General features: G+C 32.8%; 1 protein-coding gene across 1 annotated transcript; it reads right to left on the bottom strand.

Annotated features, from left to right (window-relative positions):
- Positions 1 to 1,806: 1,806 nt before the first annotated feature.
- LOC123301879 (unconventional myosin-IXa-like) lies at positions 1,807 to 18,214 on the bottom strand. Its single transcript, XM_044884823.1, has 7 exons — positions 18,106 to 18,214; positions 13,391 to 15,528; positions 12,301 to 12,690; positions 6,948 to 7,800; positions 6,505 to 6,599; positions 5,172 to 5,321; positions 1,807 to 5,110 (listed from the first exon to the last, which is right to left on the bottom strand). The coding sequence occupies exons 2-7, from the start codon at positions 15,157 to 15,159 to the stop codon at positions 1,900 to 1,902; spliced, it is 6,468 nt and encodes a 2,155-aa protein (XP_044740758.1). The 5' UTR covers positions 15,160 to 15,528; positions 18,106 to 18,214; the 3' UTR covers positions 1,807 to 1,899.
- Between the last annotated feature and the right edge of the window lie 48 nt (positions 18,215 to 18,262).

Here is an 18,262-nt window from a genome sequence, read left to right as displayed (position 1 = left end):
ACGAGTATTTTGGCAGATGTAAGACACAGAAACGGACGTATAATACCTACACCGAGTAATTCAGGCTTTTAAACTTAAACATTAATTCGGTTATTGTTCGATTTATATTTTTTAAATTGTCAATCAGAAAAATATTGGAATTTTTAAAATGAATTAAAGTAATTTGTTCATTGAAAGTACGAAGAAAAATTAAATATAAAAATAGAAATTTTCTTTACAATTTTCAAATATTCAGCTCCACAAAAAAACAAATTAGCTATCTTACATATTATTTATATATGAAAATATTTTTGTTGTTGTTTAAAGATTATTTATTTGCTTTTCACGATTAATTAAAATTTTATGAATATTGTGCAATTAATTTTCAAATAACAAAGTATGTGGATCTACAGCCAGAGTATATTTTTGCCAAATCATTTTATTAAGGATAGAAATAGAGACTGTTGTCTAGGTCACATCCAAAAAAATTTCCTCTACAAAATTTGTTTTATCTTGAGACTTGCAGGGCAAATTTAATATGGCGAAAATCTATTGAGAGAATTTTCAACTTTATTATAGTCCTAAATGAAAAAGATCTTGTTAGTTGTAACCGTGACAATAACCTCCTCTTTCCACCCTTAATCAAAATGGTTCCAAAAATTTAACCTGGCCCAAGACCTAATAATATTTAATATTCTTCAGAGATATGTTTAAAATTTGAAAAAAAGAGTGATATGCTAAACGAAAAATAAATTCTTTTTTCCTTTGTCTCGAACAAAAATTATAAAGATGAGTTAGTTATTTTTTGTTGTTGTTGTTGCAAAGATTGGTAATAAAATGGAAGAAAGTAAATGCAAACCGTATATTTTAAAACAAAAAAATCTTTTTGCAAAGTATGAATTAGAAGATATATATAATATATATTTATATAATTATTAATATTTCACAACATAAACACATAAATCTCCCGCCTTGCCCCCTCCCCCTCATCTCGTGTATGTGTGCATTGGAGATGTCGTCCAAACAATTTACGGCGACAATATATACCCAACGAGAAAACATTTTTCCATGAACATTTTTCATAATTTTATCATTTTTATCAGAACATTCCCCATCAAACTCTGAAACTTTTGTGTAAATTATTTTTTGATTGGTTAACTAGAAAACGAGCTGTTAGCCATAATGGATTCAAATGTGGTCCACCCTGTATGTCTACGTGTATTCATATTAAATTTACTTAGTAAATGTTCTGGATAGATAACGCCATTTATCATCACTCTAAGGCATGGAATTTTGTGAAGGTAAAAAATTTTCAAATGGTCATTCCATTTGAAATTTTGAAAAAAAAAAACGTTTTAAAATAAGCGTGAGAAAATCTTTCTACGTAACCGTTCTGAAGGGTTAAGAGTACCAAAAGTCTTATTTGCTTGGAGTAACTTGTTTTTACGAAAGACGACCCATCTGAAGAGTTAAATTATGGAAACCAGGAGTTCCTAGACGTAAAGTCGTAGTCGTGGAGTATATTTTTAAATAGTTTTCGAGACTCGTATAACAACATAATTATGAAAAAATGTTCACAGAGTTTTTTTTTGATAATTTTTTTAATTAAAAATGACTGAATTCCTTTTTACAACAAAAGAACTAATCACTTACTTAGAGACTTAACAAGATTTAAATATTACCTTTACACAACAATATTATCATTTTGTTAACCATTGAACTAATAAAAAAAATATAAGGTTATGTTTTTTTAATAGAGTTTATAATAGGTTTATAGGTTATGTTTTTTTTTATACATTGTGACATAAGAACATTTGGCATTTTTAATTTTATCAATTCATTCACACTTTATACAAAAACAAATTAAACAAAGAAACCGGAAGACCCCCGGTTTGGTAGCACACTTTTTTAAACTTATTTTCATACCATAATGGGAGCATCGTCACATTCTTCAACCGCTTTTTGTAACAGTCCAATATCAGACGACGATTGTCGCTTTAATTGTGTTTGATGTCCAACAACACCGGGAGGTTGTCGCGTTGTAGCATCCCCACCGGATACGGATCGTATCACAGGACCGCGAATACGACGACCTCGTTGTTCAATTACACTACATCGATCGGGATTCGCGTCAGCTGAAGGTGTACCACATGAAATATCATCCATGCTACCTTCCCCATCCCCATCTAAATCCGTTGATAATAAATCATCATCGGATGTTGTCCTGGTTAAACTTGGTAGAGTAGATGTTAGAATTTCCTTTTCTTTCTTGATCTCCTTAATGTGACCAACTAATAAAGCTTCTTCATCATCTCCCTCGGTTTGTTGGCTAGAACTTGCACCCGCTGCTCCCATATTTTGATTTTGTGGTAGTAATTCTTCAGGACTAAAAACTTTTGAACTTCGCAACGATGATAAACGATGCGTGGCTGTATGACAAGCTGTATCAAGCGTATCAATATCAGCAAGCGTAGCTTTAACTTTTCGTAACTGCTCGGAAATGATAGTTTCAATACATTGCGTTTGTCGACCAATATCTTGTAAACTATCTTGGGCGGGTAATTTTTTATTTGTTCGTAAAATACACGGCGCAAAAACAATTGCAAGTGATGCTGCATTCATACGATTTGCATCTTCGTGTGAAGCGACTCGAGCCAAATGAAAGATTAATCGTTCCATTAAATCAAAATTTGCTTTTGGTAGTTTTTTCAAGATTGCAAAAAGTGTCGAAACACGATCTTGTGGATCGGTGAGATTTGCAGCTCGAATAAAATCTTCGTAACAATCGAATGTTAACAACGGTTCAGGCATTTCACGTAAAAAACTTTTTAACACAGACGCGAGCACATGAACTTGATAATTTTCGAAGTTAACACCTTCTTGATTTGCTTCCTCCATACGCATTTTTAATTCTTTGACTTTCGAACTAACACCCGATTTTCGATAAATACCTTCCGTGTACATTCCATACATTTCGATGGTTGTAATCAATCGATCAACAACGGGAGGTACTTTACTGTCACCAGATACTAGTTGATTTAGTGGAACTCCGAATATTCGAGGTGAACCATGATTTTGGGAGGATGTTTCTTTTGTACAACCTGTAACTTTAGTGTAGCACTTTTTATGACAGATTAACTTACATGTTTGGCACACTAAACCTCGCTCAATTGGCCACATGAAAAACGACGTACAAATTTCACAAGCCATTGGGATGTTGAAAATTGTTAACAGGAACGAATGACCCGCGAATGTTATTTGATCTTCAACTTTACGCTTTTTCTCCTTTTTCCGTTTTGCTTTACCCGGTTTTTCAGGTTCGTTACGTGTGGACATAAATTCATTGAGAAAACCACGGAACGCATTCACACCCATTGTCACCGGGAAATCTTCACCTTTTTGTTCTTGTACACAAACCGTTTCCATCACGTGTAAAAAGTTCGCGATTAAGTCCTTATATTTGATATTAAGCGTTTCGTAGCCTTGTTTGTTCATAACACTATACGTGGCAACTAAATTGTCCTTAAACTCTCGCAACGCTTGCTTAAAAACACGATCCACTTCACTAGGTTTCTGACCCTCTTGACTTTCCATTTTATAAATTTTCTTCGTTATAAAATCTTGCATGGATTGTAATTCGCGTGCGTCGGATATAATTTTATCGGTGCTATCAGTGAATTCGGATGTACCCGTTAAACTAAATTTACTAGTAACAGCCTGTTTTGTAATATCGTAAGGCGTTCGTGAATGTTTTCTATGTTTTCTTCGACCCGGTTTTCCAATTCCCCCATCGGCTGCATTTTGCATTAAGCATGGCATTTCTACCACGCCACAATTTTGAATACAAGTCGTATGAAATAATTGCTTACAATCAACGCATTTGAAGCCTTGCGTCACCAATGCATCCATTTCTTCTCCACAATAACCACATCGATCATCTTTCGAGAATCGAACCACTTTTAAATCGAGCACAAATCGATGACCAGCAATCGTAAACAAAGTAGGTGTTTTCCATTCTATGTAATCACCAGGTGTTAATTTTGCAGGATTGCTTGGATCGCCACTAATTTTCGTAGCAGGATCACTATTTCTACGACGTAATTCCAAGCTTGGTATTCCACCGGATCGTGGACGTTTCCCACCAGGTGTTTGAAATTGTTGCTGAGTCCATTCACCGGATTCATGTTGGATTAGACGAGTGGAATCCGTGGAAATGATTTCTTTACGATTTTGATTCCAATCGGGTCGCGTTGGACTTGTTTCATAAGCTAAAATATTCGTTTCACCGATTGTTCCTAACAAAGCAGTATTTTTTGCTTCAACCGGGAGTGAACTATCCGTAACCTCTTCACCAACACTTCGACAAACAACATCACGGCGAGGTTTACGTATCGATCGAGCTGGTACTTCTGGTAAATTTTTATCGTCTGCGGGTGGTTTATTTTCCTGTTCTTGTAAATTAATTCGAATTCGATTCGACGTCGTCTCATTGTTACGTTTGTACTGTGATGCGGGATCTACACTAAATGTTCGAGTATTTCGTCGAATTGGTGGGCAACTAATTAAACCATCGGCTAATGTTCGTATTTCACGTTTTGGTGTTGTCTCACTTTTAAATTCTTTCGAGGATGATTTCGGTGATAATTCTTGTCGACTATACGTTGAAGTGAACGATGAATCTTGGGAACTTGATTTTTGTGGTGTTACCAGCGCACTTCGATTTAAAACTGTTTTTGTGGGTGATTTTTCGTGATCGGATCGTACACGCCATACATTTTCCGCGGATACTACCTCGTTTGGACGTCGTGGAAGAGTGTTTGTTATAATTGCTGGAGATGCTGTGTAAGTACCATCTGCATCGTAATACGGTCCATCAACACTACGTTCGATATTTTTTCGAGTTGAATCGATTATAATTTGTAAGCGTTGACGTGTTTTTTCGATTGATTCACGTACACCTTGACTCGATGAAAATTCATCGGTTTTTTGTGAATTCATCGATTCAATACTACTTTTACGGGGGGTGTATGTGGATAAATCTGATAAATCCACACTTTGGTATGTTTTACTTAATCGGCGTTTCGGATACGAATTCACATCTAGCAAAGTTCCTTCTCGTACGGTATCAACCCTATAAATAAGATTAAAATTTGTTATTTTTCGATTGATAAAATTCTCTTTAAATTCCTTACCTATGAGAGGGGGGTAATTGTGGTGAAATAAGTAAAGATTGTGGGGGGTATGTTGGAGTAACGCTTGGAAGTGATAATGTTGGTCGTAAATTTAAACTTGATCTGGAATTATTTGGATCCATATCACCATCTTCTTGAATTCCACTGCTTCTAAAAATAGAATCAAAATTAGACAAAACTTATGAAATATATTCCTACAATTAAAAAAATTCGAATTTGAATCTAGAATTTCGAGTCTAGAAAAAACTAGATGTGGAATATTTTGGAAAGTATAAGTCGGGCATTCAAATGAACACAATTTTCGTAATATTTGGGTCAAAATAAGCCTAGAAAATGATTTTTATTGAAATAGAAAACAAAATTATTTTTTTTGTTTTTTCGAATTTTTACAAAGGGGTACCCCTTAAAAAAAATTGAAAAATTTCGAAAAATGCTTTTCGTCTCCTATTTGGATAAAAACTTCGATTTAAGCCAATTTTGATGCAGCGAAAACGATGCCGCTAATTAAAATACGCTCAGATTTATGGTTCTCAAGATATCGGTCCCGTAGCTGTGAAACTCGAATCCAGAAAAATTGAATTCCGAATATTTTGGAACTCATAGGTCAGGCATTAAAATGGACACGATTTTCGTAATATTTGGGTCAAAATAAGCCTAGAAAATGATTTTTATTGAAATAAAAAACAAAATTATTTTTTTGTTTTTTCGAATTTTTACAAAGGGGTACCCCTTAAAAAAATTGAAAAATTTCGAAAAATGCTTTTCGCCTCCTATTTGGATAAAAACTTCGATTTAAGCCAATTTTGATGCAGCGAAAACGATGCCGCTAGTTAAAATACGCTCAAATTTATGGTTCTCAAGATATCGGTCCCATAGCTGTGAAACTCGAATCCAGAAAAATTGAATTCCGAATATTTTGGAATTTATAGGTCAGGCATTAAAATGGACACGATTTTCGAAATATTTGGGTCAAAATAAGCCTAGAAAATGATTTTTATTGAAATAGAAAACAAAATTATTTTTTTTGTTTTTTGAATTTTTACAAAGGGGTACCCCTTAAAAAAAATTGAAAAATTTCGAAAAATGCTTTTCGCCTCCTATTTAGATAAAAACTTCCATTTAAACCAATTTTGATGCAGCGAAAACGATGCCGCAGATGCAAATGGGCTCGGAATTATGATTTTGAAGATATCATTCGCTAAACATCGGTTACAGGCCTCCTGTTAGGGTCTTTTTTAGTATGCCTCTAAATGATCTTGAAATACACTCAAAAAAATAATAAAAACACAAAACTGTCTTCTAATAAAAATAAAACAAAATTTTGTAAACTTACTCATCCGAATCTCGTATCCGTTTTTCAACTTCTTCCGGACAAAATGATAAAATTGTTTCATTCGAACTGGACACACCACTCGATCTCTGGTCAATCTAAAAATCAAAATTGCATTTAATTAAAGATTTTAACTTTTGGCAATATTAATCCTCGGTACTTGGGAGAAAATTGGTAAGGACCTTCAATGTAATTACGTTTGAGCACTAATAATATAAAAATATTTGCTTTTTTCAAATATGTCAAAAACGTTATCAAAAATTTTAACAAATTATTTAAAACTCGGACATAGCCTTCAAATACAGGTAAGAACCGTAAATAGAGATAAAATATTCACGTGTAACCTTAAATAACGTCATTACGATAAAAGCACGTTTCAAACATTTTTCAAAACGTTATCACACAAATCGAAAAGATAAATAAATGAAGTTAAAAATTGAATTTACCTGTAATTTTTGATTGGATGATTGTGATTGATGAAGTTTCATATTACTAAACATTCTACGCGCCAGCACACCTCGAGCGTGCGCTTGAAACTTGCACAGACCACGTTTTAACTTATGATACCATCTACGCACTTTATAACCACGCCACGCAGACTGGATCACCAAAACACATGCACATATACGTAATTCATTGAGTTTCCGTTGTGCCGTATAAATTTTCCAAGATGATTGTATTGTAATCGCTGCATTACGTAACCGCAAGAAACGTTTTCGCTCTAAACAACTTCGAAACCATCGTTGTATCGATATAATACTTGCCATAATTTGTTGATGTAACTTAAAATCTAATTTAATCTTTTCGGATTCACGTAAAAATATTTTACTTGCGCCCAGCTGATAGTTATCACGATTTAAATTTAACGTTGCTAGAAAATGTCGAACATCTTGTTGCGAGCTTAATAATCCTTTTGGCAATAATATTCGATAAAGTTGAATGAATTCATCGTACGTTAAACGTACATTAAATCCGGCTTGTCGTATTCGAACCGTTTCTAACATACCAGTGTACCGTAATTGACGTTGTACGGTTTCATCGTCGAATCGATTTGGTATTTTATTGCTGTTTGACTTAATACAACGGATAAAAAAAGGATTCGCCTGATTTAGTGTGTCCATTAGCGAATGTAACGATTGTTGAAATTGTGCAGTCACTGTTAACGGTTGCTTGCGGGCTTTACTTAATTGTGCTTGATTACTTGCTGTGATTCCTGTACGACCGGCTAAGGTTTTCACTGTTTGAAGATTTTTTAATCCTTTTTTTCCTCTTTCACGTGGACGGAAAGATTTATTCTTCCTGTAGGAGTTATAAAATTTATTAAAATATTGGGTAAAGAAATATTTTCGAATTTTTTTCGAAGCAAATCAATTGTTACCAAAATTTGAATCCAATAATAGGATCAAGCATACTCTCAGATAAATTTTTCAGTGTACCGAACTAGAATTAACTGGGAAGCAGTTGAAAACAATGGTAAATCTTTTCCAACTTCTGATCCCACTTTTAGTGCCTGTATGGAGGACGATGAAACCTCAATATATGTTATTTGCACCTACAGAAAGCTGCACAGACATCAGGTTTAGAATGTTTAGGTTCGAACCTTGTTTACATCAATCCTGGGAGAAATCTCGACGGAGATACTGCCGGCTTTCTACGTGTCATCTGTTCTCGACAGAATCTTTTAACTTCATCTGCTTAGAATAGCATCTTTTACCCGGAGATGTTTCGCCTTTTAAGTGACAGGTTATTCTGAAGGAGGGAGTAGAAAAGCCTTTGGTCTAGGTTTTAGAGGCTCATTTCCAATACCCCTCTTATGTACCCTAAATGGAATATTAAATTTCGGTAAAGAACTATTGGCCTATTTTCGATCTTTACCGATCCCAACAAAATTATTTCATCCTAACTATAAAATGGATTTCAAAATTTGTAACAATTCATTCGCCAAATAAAATTGGTTACCTAAGAAGTATTTATCTAAAAAAAATTACTTTTAAAAAAAAATGGCTAAATTAAAAAACGGTTCTTAATCCGTTTAACAATTGGAAGATTGAAATAGAATTATAAAGTATTTACACAATCTACAAAAAGCTTTCAAGGTTTATAATTTTACTTCAGAGCTTTCACCTTGAAGCTATCAATTTGCAAAATTATAAACACTTGAAAAAAAAGATAAAGGTATGACTTCAATCAATTTTTGGAAACTATTTTTCAAAAAGTTTGGTTCGGAAATCAAATTTTAACATTTAGAAAATCGTCCACATTAATTTTCAAAATCATCCTCTTTATCTTTTAAAATTTTATAACTAGAAATTCAAATTGAAACCACCCAAAATTTTATATATAAAAATATTTCATGCAACACAACATGCAACCATAAAAAAAATGATAGAAAAAGAAGAAAATTGATGAAAAATGCTGAGAAACCTACTAAAACCTACTCTCGAAATTATTGAGCAAAATGGATTTACCTTTTGCTTCTTTATTTTACTAATAATTTTCGAAAATTAAATGTAACATAAATAACATAACATAACATAAATAAAGGATTCTTATTTATTTTAGGATATCAGAACGAAGCCTTCTATTTCCTTTCTAGGGTAAATCCTATACTACGCTTAGCTTTATTCGTTCTAAGAATGTATAAAGTATCTATAAAATTGGAAAACCACAGAATAACTCAAGAAATTAATTTATAACTAGACTTATTCGCAAGTTTCCCAACTTTATACGAGTTTTATGAACCCTTATTCGAACCAGGTTGGTAATGTAGAAATAATATCACTTATTTTCAGTTAATTTCCAAAATCCAAAACCAAAATAAAAAAAACTTAACGAATTTCGCTACATAAAATTGTGTTTGTGAGGTAAAATGTATTGTGAAAACAAAAATAGGTCTAGAACCAGGTGTAATATTTGACTTTCATCTCAGAACAATTGAAATTTTGAAGCTGGGTCGTGCCTAACAAATTTTATGAAAATTTCTCAAAGTTCGTGAAACAGAAGTCTTTGGAAATTTTTGTTTAGGAAAAATTGTAAGGAACGATCTCGAGAATAACTTCTTTCAATACTTCTGAAATAACACTAAAAAATTACGCCTTGCCGTAGACCTAAAAATAAAATAATAAAAAAACAAAAAAAAAGACCCAGCCACCGGATAATAAAAAAAAAACCAGAAAATTGTTTTGTTTAATTTGAATTTGAAAAGAGATATGTTTTGAATGTACGTACATAACAATTTGATTGGCTCGGTGCATGACACGAGCCTCATCGGGACAGAGTACACGCTCTAGGGCCGCTTTAGGAACGGTTACATTTTGATTTGTGTCGTTACGTCGGCCACCGGCCATTGTACGTGTATTATCTTCATTGTACACAGTCTTGTTGTTTAAACCTACTGTTACATAACCGCTAATTCTATTTCGATGAAATTGTGGCCACGATAAGCGGCTATGGCTATTTGCAGTCGATAATTCGTTGTCAGTTATTATATAATCACGATTCATTAAAACCGTATTTCGTTGTTTACTGTAAATAAATTTTGAGAAACAAAAAAAACAAAAAAATAACACAGCTAATAACCAAATTGATTAAAATAATTATAAACAAAATATTAGAAACTAGAAAATTTGAAAGGGATAAGTCAGTCATGCTCAATAGAATATGGTTTTGTTTTTGAGTCATACGATGAAGGTAACACAAATTTATCATAAATGGTTCAAAATTTACGAAGTTCAAAATTTAACATCGATCGCAGCAGCTGGTCGAGATAAATAACCAAAATCCCAAGAGTTTTATTATATTTATTTTAAGGTAGCTTGGACGTAAATTCGCTTTTCTAAAGAATTTGAGAGAAAGAAGTGGAGTTTTTTTTTTTCCTTGTAGCTCTCTTCAAACAGAACCGATTTCCTTGAAACATAACTAAGAACACTGCCCATTAAGTTACCTTCCAAAGGCAGACAGACAGAGACACACACATAGAGGTCAAACAACCCTCTTTTTTGGTTCGAGCCAAACTACCTTAATTATTCTGCCTTAAATGAAGAAGATAATTCAACTTATCGACAAAATCTAAATGTCAATTTTTTTGAACTTCGCTTTGCTTTGATCTAACCATGCAAATATTCTCAATTTAATACTAGTTTAGTCGACAAGTAGTTCAGATAGAAAAAAAGTCGTTAATGTCACTTTGGGATGTTGTTCGGGAATGGTTAATTAACTTTTTCTCAAGTTTTGGACCTGAAGGATCTTCTGCGTAAAGAAAGAGGGCGGAAAACCGCAAAATTTTCGACTTTCTCTTGGTCCATATAGCTAGAGAAAATGTTCATCACAAAGTTTCATTAACCTTTTTCCACCTAATCTCACTTTTTCTACCCTGTCGACTGAATCATACAGTAATTAATAAAAATCTCATCACTTTAAACAATTTTAAGATCTTGATCGATGAATTATCTAATCAGTAAAAGTTATGGCATATAATTTTTCCTATATTTCACCAAAATTCTTCTAGAAATTTAAATATTTCACTTTTCAACATTTTGAAAGCACTAAAGTGATAAAAATTTTTGTACCCAAATTTTTGAAACACCAAATAAATATTTGAAACATCGAATCACAAGAAACTTCTAAAAAGTAACACGCAAAACTTAACGATTAAATGAGGAACAAATGAGAAACTAAAAACGTGGACAAAGACAAAAATGATATAAATATTCCAAACAAAATTGAATAAAAACACACAAATCGATCGCATTATCAGCGGCAACGCCATGAATGGTTCGAAACATTATGGAAACACATGTAAAAATAACAAAAAAGTAAACTGATAAAACGAAAATGAATGACGCTCTAAAAAAAACACATATTTGGACAATGTTTTGTTTTTTTTTAAACAAATAAATCAAAAATGGTAAAATTGATTTGTTTTAAAGCAACATTTATCAACAAAAACTTACGCAATTCGGTTTATTGTCAGATTCACTGTGGACACTGTCACAAGATGGCTACGAAATATACATAAGTCTCAATCAGTCATTGTTTCTAGTTTTGGGAATGTGTGTTTTCAGATAGATATCCCGTTTTTATGATACACTTGGTAATTCATATTGAACAATCGTTTGAAACTATTTGGGTAAATATTTAATTGGAAAATTTTGTAGAGATGTTTCACTGTATTGAATTACCTGTTATAATTTCCCGAAAAATTATCTACTATCTTATTACGAAGGATTATCAAGCTAATTTTATGTCAATACTCCTTCGGAAAAAGCCCTAAAACTCTTGCGAAGCTTCACACGACTCGTAAATTTTCTCATGAAGATTTTTCTCCCATGTATACAAGGTGTTCAATGGTGTGTCGCATTTAAGATGAAGACACCCTCATATTTTCCACCCTGTATACAATATTTCTGCTTGATAACCTTTCGTCAAATGTTTTTAACCGATTATCACGAGTTAAAATTTTCCTAATCGAAATGAATCGCCTAAAATATGAATTCTTCACACTCATACTTTGGTTAATTCGAGAAAAGCATTTTAAATTATTCAAAAATACATTTCCCATCTAAAATAAATTACTCCGCTACACAAAAATCATGGGATAAAAACCCTGTATATACTGTTAACCACAAAAAAATAAAGTAAACAAATGAAAAACAAAAAAAATTCAGTGATAATTGAGATTTTGTTAACACAAGTGTTTTTTTCGGTGTATTATCACTTTTTATTTTATAAAAAAAAAAATCTCATGCTTAAACTAAAAAATAAATTTTTGGATAAAAAGAAAGCTTTATATATGCTTGCCTGATTAAATTTTCATTTGGAATATGATTCCTGTAACGATGCTGTGGATGATCCGTACGTAATTGACGATGTTTACGTCCAGCCTCTTGAAATGCAAAATATCCACGAAAAAATGCACGAACAATTGCCCATCGGAACACTGCAACGGGATCAGCGCCAACTAGCTCGCGTACGAACGCCATTGAACTATTTTTTAAGACTCCGACAATATCTTGTCGCATTAGATCTAAATTCTTTTCACGCATTTCTGCTGCTTGATATTTCACTTTGCCAGCGTAATGTCGAACCATAAACGCACCTTCACGTTTTTGTGGTTTTTCGTAGAAGATGTTATCTTTATGTACGGTGTTGAATTTTTGGAGTAGTGTTTCATTTGTTGCGCCCGGAAAACTATGAATTAATAAAAATTTGTCTTTAATTGGTTCTATTTTAACAATCTGAAATTTTTTTAGCGTAAAATAGGTAACTAAAATTCATTGGACCGTAATTTAATGAATCAAGGACCGGCAAGGACGACAAGCCCATTTTGATTACTGGGGCTATGTATAACCACAGGCAGACCATTCATGTCCTTGAAACTACCAGCCGAAGTAGCTTAGTTCAAATTTTTGTTTTTCTAATTTCCCAAGTATGTAGTTGTTCTCTAAAGTGTACAGAAGAAGCCTGGATAATTGGACAGACGGGTTCGACCTTTAGAAAAGGTCTGGGGTTGTCATCAACTGATTGAAGGTTTCAAGTTAAGAGCTTTTTAGCCTGTCAAGTTGATGGGAATTTTTTCTTCCGATTTTTTTGGTATGTACTTGTTTCTCGAAGTGTACAGAAGAGACCCAGGTGATTAGACAGACGGATTCGACTTTTAAGAAAAGTCTAGAGTCTCTTGACCTTGAATAAACTGGTTTTCTTGGTATGAACTTGTTTCTCTTCATATCTGAACTTTGATACGAAGTGTACCGAAGAGACCTAGGTGATTAGACAGACGAACCCGACCTAGATAGGACCCAGCGAAGATATAAAGATTTGTGAACCCTCAGATTATTCAGGTTATCCTTCTTGCACCCTAAAAATAGATTAAAAAAAAAGAGCTACTCACTTGCATTGATCGTCCAAAACACACAATAATCCATTCGGTTTGCCTTCAATTAATTGTAAACACCCGGTATTATCCATAAACTCAATATTCGTCCATCGTATCCCCTCTTTTCGATACTCTTCCTGTTCATACTTGAACACGTGTTGATTAAAATAATATTGTAGATGTTCATTAGCATAATTAATACATAACTGTTCAAAACTATTGCACAATTCAAAGTCTTCGAACCCAAATATATCTAACACACCGATCGAATTACCCTGATGATCCCGTAACGTATCCTTTTTAGAGAGCAACGCATGATTCACTTGCAAAACGATCCAATCAAACAGTGCGCCATATAAACATTTCGCCATTGCATCTCGAGCTGCCATCGCCTCGGGTAACCGATAACTAATGACAAGTGTTTCCCCTGATGCTCGAGCACGCTTCGCCGTTAATGCAGCTAGTAAAGTTTCTTGTTTGACGCGAAGTAATTGAGAGATTAAACTAACTACTTCAGGATTTTTCACAGCAACGGCTTCATCGTGATGATACGCTGATTTTCTTGGTTGAAATTCAACATTTCCCAAAAGTAAAACAGCTGATAATACTGAAAATAAACGTCGTTGTTTTTCAGCTGTAAATCCAACCATTTCCATTGATTGCTTTAATCGGGAAAATTCATGTTTTTCATCGACGTTATCCAACTGATAACATCCGCTTCGGCTCAGATAATGATATTGATCGACAGTTTTTAAATGTAAGATTTGTCGTTCTTGCTCCGATGCACCCGCCAATAAATAATAAAATACATGATAATTACGTTCGTTTCGACCTTGTGAACATATCCTCGACTTTTCTAATAAATATTTTTGAACAACAGCTCCATGAACCATGCCATTTTCTTTGTAATTCACTTGAATAAATTTTCCAAATCTACTCGAATTATTATTATGGGCGGTCTTTGCATTCCCGAACGCTTCTAACACAGGACCAGCACTTAAAATTGTTTGTTCGACCCCACTACCGTGTGATCCTTTCTGACTGAGTGCAGTTAAGTGATGTAATAGAAAATTCGTACTCTCTGTTTTACCCGAACCACTTTCCCCACTAATCACAATACACTGATTACGACGTTCCTTTAACATACAATGATAAGCCGTATCGGCTACGGCGAATATATGCGGTGGTAAATTTGGACATAGTCGTGTATTCTGGTATAATTTTACGTACTTTGGATTGTATATTGGATGAAATTTAAATGGATTCACTGCAATTAAAATGGAACCAACGTATGTATAAATATGTCCAGCCATAAATCGTGCCCGTAAATTATCTAAAAGTGTTTGTTCATTTAGATCAGGCAATTGACATAAGTCTGGATATTCCCGGTCTTTTGGTTGATATAAAAATCTATAAAAATAATCTTTGATCAATTGTGGATCCATTGCAAAATCATCGGACCATACAAGTTTTTCCCGTAGATAAAATCGATAAGATTCCTGTTGTGTTTTTGGCCAGAGTAACATGAGTGCAACAGGACATTCAGTGGCCCCTAATCTTCGTTCTTTACATTCTTGTTCCGTTGAATCACCCACAACTTCAGCTAATTCGTAATTCCCACATGATCCAGAATTATCGATTAACTCCAAACGTTCAGCAATACAAGTAACAATCTCCTCGGAGGTCGTTTGTTTACTCGCTTCCACCGATAACGCTTCATATTGTTGTGAAAGTGCTCCAACAAACACTTGAACAATATAACGATTGTTCTCAACCAGCGCCATTTTTAACGTCGCTTTGCGTTGGTTGCGCTTCAGTGGCTTTAAATTAAGGTACAGTGGGTAACCACTTTCGATTTTCGCTTTTCTTCAAATGTTTGTTCAACAGTGTCATGTTCATTTGCTCTTGAAAATTATATTTTTTGGAAAATAGTTTTTTGGGAGTTTTTTTTGTTTGTTTGTGGATATGATGGTTTTTTTAGTAAAATAAAGTTGGGTTTTCTTTGTAGTATTGTTGGCAATTAAGTATTGGGATTCAATAGAAATATTTTAAAAAAATTCTTGATCACAGAAGACAGTCTTGAAAAATTGCAATGGAATGATGGTTGATTTTTTGTTTTTGGGGAAGAGTATTTTGTTTACATGTCACAATGTCTGAAAAATAAATCAAAAAATTAAAATTATAAACAAGATTTTTTATCTTAAGAGTCTCCGCGCATAATTAGGGCTTCTTACAAATGGAAGGCACTTAAGTCTATGCCCCAGAAGTAACAGATACCCTTGTTATATCAGGTAGAAAATAAAATTCTAAAACGAAAAGTCCTCTTTCATTTTTGGAAGCTCTCGCAATTTCTATTTCTTCTGCCCCAACATTGTCTTGTCGCTACAGCGCGCTTCTGATTGGCTGCATATTTTAGTTAATAAATCCGTGCATGGGGTCGAAAAATGGAAGGACTTTTGTCTTAGAATTTTATTTTCTACCTGATGCAACAAGGGCATCCTTTACTCCTAGGACACACTGTATAGACCGTAAGATTGTGCTATATTTTTGTGAATCAATTTCTCGCTTCTGTCTATCAGAAAGGAAAAAAAGTACATGTGTGTTGAGTAAAATGAGAATGGGAGATTGAGGTTCTTGTCAGTGAATTAAGTTTTTCGGACTATTAGCTGGCCATTCGCAAACTTTGTGCCAATATTTTTGTGACAAAACACGAAAAATTGCTATAATTTCTTACAAAATTAGGTTATTTTTCCAACATTTGACAGGCAAAGTCCAAACTTTGTCTGTTTCTCATTGCTAGATTCTATCTTAGAATTTATTCAAGCAAAAGTGTTCCTTTCAGACCTTCCCAAAACAGAAACGAAGAAATTGAGTACTCTAGGCTTTCATCACAAGTCGCGCTCTAACATTTGCCTGCCATTCAAAATTGTAAAATTTTTGTCTAGGCATTTTGGCTGGTACAATTCGATTTCCTAATACGCGAAACCTCTTTTATTACCTGAAACCGAACTTTACAACGGGTTTTTATTTAGGTGATACTTTTTTTTTGTTTAAGCCCTGCACTATTCTTATGTGAAACAGGATTCAGTTAAACTGAAAATATATGTCAAGAATCCATAATTTTAGGACTATGTCCATAATTTAAATATTTCCTATACCAATAATGTACTATTTGCCTTTAATGTACGATTGAAAATTAATTTTGTTTTGCTCTGACGAAGTTTTGCAATAAATTTTCTTAAATTTAAGTAAATACATTTAATTAATTATGAAATTTATTTATACGATAGCGTGCAAATATCTTAAATTTAATATTAAATTTTTTTGCGGTATTTAATTTTGATTTTATGTGGACCGAAGTGCAATAATTTTATAAATAGATCATGAATTTTATTTCATTGTTATGATTCATAAAAAAATTTGGAAGACTCATTAAAACAAAAATTTTTCTTTTCTTCCTAAAAATTGAATCTGTTTGTGATTGGAACTTACTCAAATCCTAGATAAATTTTAAAAAGGAACTTCTACTATTTCTAGGACATTTAATTTAACTAATAATTTTTATTAGACCATATAATAGGTCTAAGGCCGTTTTGATATTATTTCTACGGATCCGAACTTATATATATATATATACAGTGTGTCACATTTAAGATGCAGACACCCTCACAATTTCGTCTCGACCCTTTATTTCGTTTCCTAACTCAACTCAATATTTGAAAAATTTCTACTGGGATTGCTTAAAATTTCTTTTCGAGAGAGAGATTTATACTACTTAATTAACGATTAAAAATTTCAAACTGGAATTTCTTAAATCACTGAAAACTTAGATTAAATGACCTTACTAGAGCAAAACAAAGCTAATCATTGTACTCAAAAACATCCAACTTTTAAATAAATAAAAAAACGTTTTCTGGCACACTTAATTTTAATAAAAACACACAACCTACACGAAAAATTATTTTGTTTTTCAAAAATTTCACACAAAAATACAAAAATTTGTGCAATATAGAAAGATTTATGCCAAAAAATTTATATGAAATTTTTTTATACATAAGTACATATTTTTTTTATATAAAAAAAGAATTTCAAAAACTTTCTAAATGCAAAAAAAAATAATATTCATTAGACGAGTTATTTGATAAAAATTATCATAAAAAACATTCCATAAGTTTTTAATATTCCGGAAAGATGTAATTTCCTTCACTCTTTTTAATCAAAAACACATTTTTTAAGTGATTTTAAAAAGATCTGTCTAAATAACTGCACTTACAGATAATTAAGAAAAAAAAAATTCTTGGAATGCAATTATAAAAAAAACAATCTCTGATTCATGTTTTATGTGTCATAGAAAAAAACATGATTAGAAAATCGTCCAAAAAACGCTAGAATGTTGAGAAAAAAATGACATTTTTGACACTGAAAAAAGCTAAAAAAAATGGTCACTTAATATTGTAATATTTTAAGCTAACGTCAGATTGGGGTCACATGTAAATACCGTGATAAAACAAGAAGAAAAGCTCTTAAAAGCTTTTCGCTTACAAATTGAAAAACTTTGATTAAATAAATATGCTATTATTAATTTTGTGAGCTCATGTCAACTAAATAATACAAAAAAACTACCACATTCACGCTTTAGTAATACACCCAAAAACACCCGTTGTAAAACACAAATTTCAACACTTAAACGACACTTTTTTGATAATTTTCAGCACTTAATACAAACATACCTTCACTTTTCAATTATTCACTTATATTCAATTCGTTTGTTGAATTTGTAATTAACAGAAAATAACATTTTTACAGAAAAATTGTCACAGGAAATGGGATTGAAGCCACCATTTCTATTTGTAATTTACCCAACATACAATGCGCACGTCAAGGACA

Source organism: Chrysoperla carnea, chromosome 5, assembly GCF_905475395.1.
Source record: "Chrysoperla carnea chromosome 5, inChrCarn1.1, whole genome shotgun sequence".
Taxonomy (NCBI): Eukaryota; Metazoa; Arthropoda; class Insecta; order Neuroptera; family Chrysopidae; genus Chrysoperla; species Chrysoperla carnea.
Note: the sequence above shows the minus strand (reverse complement) of the source record. Positions and strands in the feature narration are given on the sequence as shown.

What these genes read in the sequence shown, in the direction of transcription:
- LOC123301879 (XM_044884823.1), bottom strand. Translation starts at nt 15,159, where the DNA reads ATGGCGCTGGTTGAGAACAATCGTTATATTGTTCAAGTGTTTGTTGGA. An exon ending in CCAAATGAAAATTTAATCAG is followed by an intron (nt 7,801 to 12,300) that starts GCAAGCATATAT and finishes TAACTCCTACAG; the next exon opens with GAAGAATAAATCTTTCCGTC. An exon ending in CATCCAATCAAAAATTACAG is followed by an intron (nt 6,600 to 6,947) that starts GTAAATTCAATT and finishes TTTGATTTTTAG; the next exon opens with ATTGACCAGAGATCGAGTGG.